Source organism: Liolophura sinensis, chromosome 7 (genome assembly GCF_032854445.1).
Source record: "Liolophura sinensis isolate JHLJ2023 chromosome 7, CUHK_Ljap_v2, whole genome shotgun sequence".
NCBI lineage: Eukaryota > Metazoa > Mollusca > Polyplacophora > Chitonida > Chitonidae > Liolophura > Liolophura sinensis.
The window spans coordinates 19,782,314-19,794,355 of record NC_088301.1 but is presented as its reverse complement, the minus strand read 5'-3'; the positions used below and the strand labels follow the sequence as shown (position 1 = coordinate 19,794,355).

Here is a 12,042-nt window from a genome sequence, read left to right as displayed (position 1 = left end):
CATTACACGTACATGCACCCTAATGATTCCTTCGTCGTCATATGACTGAAAAATTGTTGAGTACGACGTTAAACCCCAAGCACTCACTCACTCACTTGAAGTGTGTGGAGGATTTGGCGGCTACTTAGTTGACTAAATCATAGGCCTTGCTGCCCACTTGTATGAAGAGTACTTAATGTTACACAATGCTTACATTGCTGGTTGCCATGGTAGTTATCTGCTCATAATGTTAAGAAGTTTCACACAAGTGGACCCAGCCCCTTTCCATATAGGTTGCATGTTCCAGGGTTCGAAAAAACATTGTATGCACAAGGTGCACCCAGATGCACAAAGCAGAAATTAATTAACATGCTCTAGATTTATTTACACCTTTCCTCATATAAACAAAAGGTTTAATATACAGAGATATATATATATATATATATATATATATATAACTATTATAAACTGTACGCTTAGCAGGATGTGTTGGCTGTGGAAGTTCATTTTAAAACTGATAAAATGTATGAAATAATTGTACATGCATGGTGAACCCCTTTGGTGGCCTAATGGTGAAAGTGTCCACATGGAAGTTGGCAGTCAGATTGGGTCCTACCAAACACTTTGAAAATGGTACTTGCTGCTGCCTCACTTGGCGCAAGGTTGCAGCAAGGAAACATCACTGGTTGGCCAGGTGTAAGTATAATGTAACTGGGTGGGGTGTCATGTCTGGTGTCTTTGGCATGATACTTCAGTGGTGGCAGGCATATATATATGTATATATTTATTCATGGTGGGCATGTCCCAGAACTTTAATGTATAGTCAAATGAATAGGTGCATCATTGCATGTACATGTATATGCACCCCATATTTCTAACCAGCTCTCACTGGTTCAGTTGTGGCATAGGAAGTCCGTCGACCACCTGCCAAAGGGCTGTGGTTTTATTCTGGGCGGTCTGTTTTCCTCAAGCCGTACACAGACATGCCATTGTGTTATTTCAAAACTTCTTATGGCATTAAACACTAATGAGCACAAATTAAAAGAAACAAAAAAAAAAAAAAAAAACACAAGTGATACATGTTCCATTTTGCATATTTTTTGGAACCTATATATAAAAATGACTACAGTTACTTTGCATGTAGATTAGTGCGGAGAAGAATATCCACCTGTACACTTCAAGTATATTGAGATTCCTGGTTCAGATGATACCATTAGGAATAGCTTGAATAAATTATTTTTAATACAACACAACACTTCTTCTCTGTAAAAAGTAATATCGTTATTTATCAACTCAGATAACTCAGGTTGCAGTGGTTCTGTTCTCCCGACTTTAGAAGAGGCAGTTGTAACTTCCTTGTAGGCGTTCAGCATGAAGGATATAGTGTAATGACTGGTTGACCCGTATCAGTATAATGGCTCGGAAAAATTGTTAAGTACAATGTTAAACCCCAAGCACTCACTAGCTCACTCTGTTCTCTCCCATGGCCTTCACTTAGAAAACACTTTACTGTAATTCCTCTGCTGTGATTTGCATGTTTGCTAGATGTTTATTCTGGCATGTATTATTCGGTGTAAACTGATAAAATTGTATTTTTTGTGAATCTCTCAAATTGGCCAACCCAAACAATGTAGTTATGTCTCCAAAAAGATATAAAGCGTGCTTAAAAAAAGAAAATCTGTTTTTTTTTTTTTCATGGGTTTGTTTTTGACGTAACTTTAAATTGTACCATATTTTTCGCTTTAGAGTCTGTTTTTGTGTATCTTCTCATTTATCGTTGAAAACTGGAGTAGAACTGAGTGAGGACGTATTAAAAGGGCTTTGGAATGTGTGATGTTTTTATAATGAGGAAATAAGGTGTTTTCATACCTGGATTATAACGGCAGCGATACTGCTTGTTGTATGTCCTGAAACAAAACCATTTTGTAGCTAAATGGTGATAAACAAACAGCTATTCTTCTTTACGAAGAAAGCATTATTATGGTAAATACATAGATTTTCAAAAAATCAGCTAATCCTGTGTGTTGATTAATTAAAGCAGGCTTTAGTGAGGAAAATAATCATTATCTTTTCACCCCACATGTTTCATTTGAATACAAATTACATTTTAATACATTTATAAATCCTCCACGAAAGGTAAGAGTATGTGTGAATATATACTACATGCTGTAAATTAAAAAAACAGGGGAGTGAACTCTGTTGAGCATTTTGATGCATCAATTGCATTTGTACCAGTGCGGAAATGCAGCATTATATAAATTGTATGTATTTCTCATTATCAGAAACTGCATGTAGGCGTACATTGGACAAGGCATTGGTTATGGATTTACAGCTTCTTGGTTTATTGTCACAGCGTTTCGATGCAAATACCAGCATTGGTTTCAAGTGAATGACATCAATACATAATGTGCTTAAATACAACAAGTGAGCTATAGGTATTTAAACACATGATGTCATTCACTTGATAAGAATGCTGGTATCTGCATCAAAACGTCATGACAATAAACCAAGAAGTTGTAAATCCATAAGCAATGCCTTGTCCACTGTACTTCCGTGCCAACTTCTAAATGCCGCTAAAACAAGTGCATGTAGTTGCACATTAGTTTTTATTTTAACAGGTTAATGGTTCTACAGAAACAGTGATACAGAATGTCATAATTTCTAACTGCATTAATAATATATATATATACATGTAAAATACATTTCACAAACAGAGGCCTATATGGTATTAAGCAAACGTGTACATGCATATCCCATGAGGGGGACATCCTTGGCCAAGTGGTAAGCGTGCTGGCGCAGCACAGTAATCCATTAGCCTACCCATGAATATTTTTGAGTAGGCCTATGCTGTGAATTGGATTTGAATGCCCAGTCACACCAGAGATACGTCTACCTACACGCTTTGCTGTACGTCAGAAACGTTTACGACTAATGATTACGCACGATAATGAAGATCGTTTATGTACATTATTATAATAAGCACGTACAACAAAACCTGCCAATCAAGATTATAGGCATGATTATCTAGGCTGGGCGCCTTGCGAATTTGTTTTTGGCGATATCTCCAAATTCATGAAATTTACCAAGATACCTCCACGAATTACTGCATGATTGATCGAAGATGTAGGACAATTATACCCGACACACAATTGTTTGTGTGTAGGATATCTTAACTTGTCATAACTGCAGGTATGAATTTGGGTCTTAAATGCTAAGAAAACAGATGCGAACGTCAGATGAAAGACCATTAAACACTGCCCATGAAATAGTTTGATGTACTTATTTTATAATTTTTCCAAGCTAGTAGTAAAATGGTTTTAAAACATCAGAATCTATGGTGGTCTGTAGTGACCAAGAGGCTTTCAGTGACATCGCATCTGTCCCTCTAGATAGTTCGTTTCAAGGTCCATTCATAGATCTACATGCATTTGTATTTAGAATGATGACATCAAATGGTGTATATGTGTCAAGCACCCGGTGCATATGACATCGCAGGTGCCATTATGGTCAGAAAAGGTCACCATGGATTCCAAAGTTCCAAATGCATTTTTCTGGGTTGAAAAAATTATTAAAAAAAATAAATAAAATTGATTTTTTGGACAGTTTTGAATGGGTTTTCATCTGACATAAACTCCACGTTAGTGTTTTCTTTGCCTTTAAAGCAGTTGTGTGAGGTATATGTAGCTGTGGACACTAGATTATTTAAAGGTGGAGAAAACATAAAAATGACAAAGTTCGGATGAAAGAGTGTGAAAAGTTATTCCTAAATGTGGTCTTCACATTTGAGTATTTGGGACCACCTTTTGGTATTTATAGTCTTTGTTTAACAATGTCATAAATGAGGATGTAACACAGGTTTAATAAATATTTTTGCACTAGAATCTGTTCTTTTCAGCCAGCGAATATATTAAATGTTAATTTGGATCATATTTATGTCTTTAATATGTTCATAAATATTATCATAATTTAGGTTAAATGCATATGTTTTGATATAAACAACAAATTTACATTCAAATAAATTTATTAGACATCAATACCCAAAAATCCCAAAAAATATTAAAGATCATATTTGCAAATAAGTTATGACGCTCTTTCACCTGATTTTGGCATCATTTTTACGTTTTCTTCTCCTTTAAAAGTTGTCCTTGACATAATTCTTGATAGTGTTTTCTCAGTTTTATGATTATAACAACTTGTCAGAGCTCCTGCAAGTTTATGTCAGGTAATTTCACACGCAGAAAAATGAAAACAAAACAAAGACAACCTTGGTTAAAACATGCAAGTGGCATTATGTGGACAAGAACGCTAATTCTTCAACTTTTTACCATCATCATCTTGAAACATTCTAAGAAAACTATGGGGTGTAGGGAAATAATTTGCACAATTTTATGAAGCTTGCTGCATCTTTAGTGACACAAACAAATCATTTTAGTGTCATTTCATAATAATTCTATGTATAAATTCCACTGAAAAACCGTGCTTTGTATGTCCAAAAGGTTGAAGACTCACAGTAATATTGACTGCTGTAGCATTTGATGCTGTTTCCTGATAAAACAGAGGGTGTCAGTAAGGTGGTGTGTCTTTTAGGCTGCATGAAATGGTGAGAGCATTCATGTCATCTCACATCAAGGATACATTGTGGATATGTGACTGAAATAATGGTGAATGCCACCTGAAATACTGCACACATTATAAAATGTCACATTCTTCTTTTTTGTAATTCCTTTATTGATCGGGCTCTTATTCTCCAGATGAAAGAGCGAATGACATATTGGTTGTCTGTTTAGGTAGTATGTATGCACAGCACAAGCTAATGCTATGCCTTATACACCTATATATAGATACATAGATACAAGTAGTAACGCTTAGCGTGGGATTTATCTGTATAGTGTGACATATTGATAACAGCCTGTTGACAGCTTCACAACAGATTAATGCTCTTCCTTTGACTTAATTTTATGTTAAACTAGGTTAAAGTCATTTAATCATGTCAAGTGCTGCCTGAATGTTGACAAACACGCTCGCTATCTCTCACTTTCTCTCTCTCTCCCTATATATATATATATATATATATATATATATATATATATATATATACATATACGTCAGTGCATGCGCTGACGTGTGTTAGCTAAAACAATCAAAACAGAACATCCTGCGGGAATCAGTTCATCATATTTGTGTGCCCTATTCAGTGTAAGACGTGACGCTCCAGGTGTAGAGGGAGATTGACGCTCCAGGTGCAAAGGGAGATTATGGCAATCAGTTGTTTGACACGGGATTCAGAGAGCTATAAACATATTTTAAATGCTTGTATGTCCAAGCTTGAATTGTTGTGTCGTTTTATATACCGATATATATAGGTTATATTGCTATATACCTGGGGAAATGTAATTATATACCTCTGAAGTTGTAGTTATAGTCACCTGTGGGGTTTTTGTAGTTATAGTCACCTGTGGAGTTTCTGTAGTTATGGTCACCTGTGGAGTTTCTGTAGTTATAGTCACCTGTGGAGTTTCTGTTGTTATATATCTGAAAATTTTATATAGTTGTATACCTGTGAAGTTTATATAGTTATATATACCCCACCTGTGGAGGTCATTTACCTTTGGAGTTCATGTATTTATATACCTGTGGAGTACACTTATATAATTATGTACCTGTGGAGTATATTTATATAGTTATATGCCAGTGAAATTTATGTAATTATATATCTGTAAAGTTTCTTGCTTTCATTTGTCTGATTTTTTGTGGTATGAACTTTATCTGAATGAATGGAAACCCATGACAATCTGCAGGTTGCTGGCAGACAGGAAGCCAGATGCATGTATGTGTAACTGACACTGCATGATGCTGTTTGAATGGAAATCTACAATATAATATCAAGCTGGAGATATCAATACCTAATCTCATATCATATTGTGAATTAACTAAAGCTTGGTTTGACCACAGTAGGGTTCTTAAGAGAACCAGACAAAGCAATGGGTAATTAAATTTAAATTAATTAATATTTTTCAGGACCTACATGTACAGGTAATTATTCGTATCAACATACAGCTGCTGTAAATCAATAGCGCTTGCATCAGTTAATTAAGTGAGGACTACCTTTGTCTGCTGTTACCTGTGTAGTACTATAGGTATAGTCTGAATGTTTTACACCATGACTGATACACTATGACTTACATGGAGGTGTACTGTGTAGCCTTTTTAGCTGGTATGCAGTTTTCAGACTGACCTGCAGGTACTGCTACCCATGTGCTGTCATGTGTTTATAAACTACAGTGAAGAATGCCCTTTGGATGCAGTTTTCACCCAGTCGACTATTGTAGTGGAAAATGCACAGGTGAGCTAATAAAAAACCTGAGACCCCCCGAGCTTTCTTAAAGCAACTATAGTGCACAATAAAGACGCCCTTTTTTTCCTCAGCCAGAGATCCCTCACCACAGTCTACCTGCTATTAAATCTCATACATAGAGGTAAAGGTATAATTAAATCGTACCATAGTCGAGTATAAGAGAATACCACAGGTAAATCTTACCATGGTGTTAAGAGTTTCACCTGTATGGAGATTTAATACCTGGATGCCTATAATGCCCCTCGCCTCCACCACCACTTTCTACCTGCCAGTGTTATGTAGACATGTTTTATAAGCTTTACCTGTGACCTGAACCACCTGTTCAGACTGGCCTGCTAACTCTACCATACCATATCAGAAAGCCTGTTCAGTCTACCTTGTCCCAGAAAGCTGCAGGAGATTCCATATCCAGTGTATCAGTATATGTGTCATGTTTGTTTACCTGATTTAGCCCCCCCTGTGTAAACGAGTTGTAATGTGAGGACAGGGGAGACTTCGTAACGATGCAGGTATTATGAAATCTGCAGAACCGACATCTGCAGGTGCTTGTGTGTAGTCCTGTATGTGTGTGTATATATACATACATATATATATATATATATATATATATTTATATTTACCTGTCGGTGGTGAACGGTTTAATTGACTACCTGTAAACCTGTCTACAAAGGCTGGCTGATTGCTCAGGTAATGATGGACAAATCACATTATTTATGTCAGTTAACATCTGTGTGAAGATGACAGATGTGTGACTTGTGCTGGAATCTATTATCCCTCCACAACAACGGTGGTTTCACCATATTTATATAGGCGGTCATCACACAATGACACCCGCTTCCAGACGGTGTGTTACTATACGTAGTTATTGAAGAGGAGAGAATACAATGGCTTGATACCTTATACGGAGGCTTTATAGGAAAGGGAGTTAACTGAAAAGGGCCTTTATTGTGATTATATGTATGTAATTTAAAACTGACATCTGTGTTTTTTGACATACATTTGCCTAATGTATTCATCTTGTAAGGAAGTATATGTTGGCATGTACCAAGGGTTCTCATGAAATTTAAAAGCTTATAATTTGACTGCTAATATTGTGGTAGAACATAATCCACATAGTGTCTTCATGATTAACAGTTCTTAAGCTCTTAATACCTCGCTAATTATTCTGAACATCAAAGGTCTTCCATCACGCCAGGTGAGATGACAAGGGTCTATTCTCCCCTCAACCACACCCAACTATTTAAGCTTGATGATTCAACAAATTTCACCCAGGCTACAGAATCAGTCTTAGAAATTTCCTTTACCCAGAGCGCCAATTCCTGCTTTTAATGCCATTTGAGTCAGAAGTGTTGTATTACTAGATTCCACTGCATCCCTTTTCAAAGTGAAGTCATCAGACCTGGATGAAATTACCATAGAATCGCCTGTAATGTATGCCGAGACTCTCACATCAGTGAGCTGCAAAAGTATCATTGTGAACAGCCTACATAAGGAATATTAGCATAGTGAAGAATTCAGTAGATGGCTATTGCTGGACTAGCAGATCTTTGTCCAAACTGCGAGGGTGAATTGAGGCATCCTGAGCTTTCTTGATCCTTTCTCACTATACAGGACCTGATCTTAATTGTTGTGTACATTAACAAGTTAATGTCTGCCCATCCTTAGGAAACTACCTGGGAGGCAATTTATAACAGTTCAGGCTTAGTTCTTGCCTGCAGTCTGGGTGGCTATAGGCGGAGTGACAGACCCCTTGGTACGTGACTTTGTATATCTCTTCAGTGCTTCACGCACTCTTGTCCGAAGCGAACCTTGCCAGCACAGTAATTCGTACTCTCTGACAAATGAACAGAACAGGATGACAGTTCAATATCTCGCATGCCTTAGCTATAACATTATAATAGATATCTTTGGTTCTTCAGCTCAGGATTCAGGGATGGTAAATAGTCATCAGAATTGATCTGTGTTGGCAATCGTTTTTCTTTATTCCCTTACTCTTATAAACCAGACCTTTGAAAGCAACAGAATTCTTCTTCTGGCCAATAGGTAACCTTGAGATAATTCCAAGACTTGGAATTGTGGGTGCCATACTTGATGTGTAAGACTGCATAAGTGACATAATGTAGAGGGCAGTTGGCGTACGTGTAAATTATAGCCAATTGAGTATATTTATCGCCTGTGCTATTTGTTTTGACTGATACTCATGTATACATTAGCAGACATAAATAGCCTGGGGCGGTTAACAAGTTAGAGATGGCCTGCTTTTCATTACCATTATAGCACTACCATTAATCTACACTGTGAAGCTTAATCCTAGATTAGCCGCTTCCCGCAGAAGCTGATTGGCAGATTAACGCTAATCCGGATTAGCTCCTTGACATCTTGATACTCTCTTGGTAAATGCGTGGCCTGTTGGAAATTTAACAAGGCACTTAGAGGAACTAAGGAAAGCCCTGACTTAATGCCTTTGTGACGTAGTGTCTTGGGGAAACATTATAGACTCTGTCAGAGAGCATGCAGGTCTGAGGAGATCTGAGCAAACAGCCTAGCCAGTCAGTTTATTGAGAACTGACCATTTAGCTTGGATGTCAAGAGGACTATCAATCACCATCTGGCCTGTGAAACATGACACAAAGTCAGCATTAGTTCCTTAATTCTGCCAGAAATATAGATTGATGTTCATGATGAATGCATGGTTGGAAAGTTCTGAAAAAAAAATTTCGATATTGTTTTGGTGACCATTGAGGTAGCAAAAGCCTTGTATTTACACTTTTGTGAAGGTCTGAATAGGTTACTAAGTTTTCACAGATTTTACTAAAAAGTTAAGCTTCTATTTATCTCCTTTATAAAATCCTACATATAACTGTCTTGTGCTAATAATTTGCATTTGAAAAAAGGCGCGTTTTATCAGAGGGAAAAACAATGTTACATTTGACTTATGTTGTATGGTACCAGTAATTGAAGAACTACATGGAAGCTGTCTGCATGATCTGAGAAAACAGTTCAATGACAGCAGGTGTTCGGTTTAAGCAGCTGGCTAAGGAGAGATTGCATCTGGCTGATACTCAGACCCTCAGGTGTGCCAGCAGTTCTTCAGGTGAACCGAGCTAGACCCAACTTTGTTACCATTTTACTCCTCGATGTATCCATCAGCGGATCCTTTCCTCGTCAGTGATTATACATAGTTTATGTGCATGTCTTTTGATTAAGCTATAACAAGGAACAAACAAAACCAGAGGAATTTTCAGCCAGAGGAGACTGGATAGCTTTAGCCTGTAAGAGAAGCCTTGGACTGCATGTGCTCTGAGCAGAGCAACTCTACTGCTAGGAGGCTGTCTGGAATTCCTATATACCGATACAGCTTCTCAATTGGAAACCAGTGCATACATATCAGTTGTTACAACTGTGCCTCTTTAAAGCATGCTGGTGTTGTATAGTCACTGGGCTTTCATATACAAGTATTTAGTAACCTGGACGCTCTTCATACCTGACCAAGGACAGATGTGAACACGCATGCATGTGTGTAGGCATTGCTGTGTGTTAATTATTTGTACGAGTCTCATGTCTGCGTTGTCCAAGGGGTTTGAGTCATTAGCCACAGATCAGGAGAATCCAATTTGATTACGCATCTTATTCATCAGCTGGCAGGTCAATCGACCCCCTATACAAACTATTAGATCGCATAGTCCCCCAGACCAATGAAAGCCCAACCCCCTTAAGACCGTTTGGATGTGGCTATCTTAGCACTGATTGGCGACTACAGAGGTACCGTCTGAAATCACCTGGTGTGGTGGATTGGAATTTGTCCCTGCGTGATTTGTGTACATGTTACAGTCTGTGTTCAACTCTCTGTGTGCAATTGACTGGAAGTTTGAAGTGATTGCTTTTGGAGTTTGTCTTCGGCCTTGTTGTCAGTTGTTAGTTGGATTGTTTCCACACAGGAAGAACAGCTCTGCTGACCGGTGTCCATTGTGCCTATCGCCCATCAACGGGCAGGCTAATACTGAACACGAGACCATCAATTCACCCATTCAACAGATTAATCTCAGATCTGTGTTTAACATCTGACAACTACGCTCTGCAGTTCCCCCTGCCTGTGACGGCCTGCACTGCCATTAACTCATGACGTTTATTGTGGCCAATTTAATTGTGTTGTCATTTGATTTGCCCGTGGACTGAACCGTGAACTGAATTATTTTGCAAGCCTGTCACCCGATCAACTCTGCTGACTATACTTTTGTGCTTTACATAAGTGTGCGACACCATCTCATGATGCAAGGCGAAATCGGAAGCCTTCAGGATCTTCGACTCCAGAGAATGATGAGAAACAGACGACACACTCTGGCCAATGTGCGGTAGGTGTCACTCTCTATGACATTTATAAAATGTGGCATTTGAATTAGATACAGTAAATTTGACCAGCAGTTGCACAAAACTACAGTGTTAAGAGTGCACGGCATGTTATTCTGGTATATAAGTCTGAACCACTATTAAGACTTTTACATTGAAATAATTGAAGGTCAGATAAAGGTTAATAGTCTCTCTGCATATGTAAATTGCTTAAATTGCTTTTCATTTTACTAGAGTTAATTCCAGCCAAATTAATCCCTGACCATCCACCCCTGACCATCCAATGATTACCACTCTGTTTTTATATGGAATACAGATGTTGCCTAAAACAGACTGATTTCCTCTCACCCTTAGAAATATCAAATGGCTGAATTGGCTTATAAACATATATACTGGATGAATGTTTGTTTTAGTATTATCAGAAAGAAATATTTGGCATATTTGGTCATTAGACTGGACATGAATTTGATTTGGTATGGATGAATGTTTGATGGTATGTTTTCATATTTACCATCTTTGCTGTCAGCATTGGTATAGTATTGGGATGTAACACTGATGGTATGTTTTCGTATGTACCGTCTTTGCTGTCAGCATCTGTATAGTATTGGGATGTAACACAGATGGTATGTTTTCATATTTACCATCTTTGCTGTCAGCATCTATATAGTATTGGGATGTAACACTGATGGTATGTTTTCATATTTACCATCTTTGCTGTCAGCATCTATATAGTATTGGGATGTAACACTGATGGTATGTTTTCGTATGTACCGTCTTTGCTGTCAGCATCTGTATAGTATTGGGATGTAACACAGATGGTATGTTTTCATATTTACCATCTTTGCTGTCAGCATCTGTATAGTATTGGGATGTAACACTGATGGTATGTTTTCATATTTACCATCTTTGCTGTCAGCATCTATATAGTATTGGGATGTAACACAGATGGTATGTTTTCATATTCACCATCTTTGCTGTCAGCATCTATATAGTATTGGGATGTAACACTGATGGTATGTTTTCATATTTACCATCTTTGCTGTCAGCATCTATATAGTATTGGGATGTAACACTGATGGTATGTTTTCATATTTACCATCTTTGCTGTCAGCATCTATATAGTATTGGGATGTAACACCGGTGGTATGTTTTCATATGTACCATCCTTGCTGTTAGCGTCTGTATTTTTTGGGACGTAACACTGAGGGTATGTTTTCATATATTCATCTTAGCTGTTATTTTCTGTATTTTATTGGGATGTAACACTGATGTTATGTTTTCATATGTACCATCTCTGCTGTTAATGCCTGTATTTTATTGGGATGCAACACTGTTATGTTTTCATATGTACCATCTTTGCT

The 12,042-nt window shown here is 37.6% G+C and overlaps 1 protein-coding gene across 2 annotated transcripts in view; it reads left to right on the top strand.

Annotated features, from left to right (window-relative positions):
* The window catches only part of LOC135471554 (3',5'-cyclic-AMP phosphodiesterase 4C-like), a 227,533-nt gene that overhangs the window by 17,783 nt on the left and 197,708 nt on the right, over positions 1–12,042 (top strand). The window contains exon 1 of one of the 2 annotated variants that reach the window (XM_064750831.1): positions 7,036–10,686. The exons of the other annotated variant lie outside the window; for it this stretch is intronic. Within the exon in view, the coding sequence (XP_064606901.1) occupies positions 10,601–10,686 (86 nt within the window). The 5' untranslated portion in view covers positions 7,036–10,600. Of the gene's footprint in view, positions 1–7,035; positions 10,687–12,042 lie in introns of those variants that run through there. 2 annotated transcript variants of the gene reach the window in all.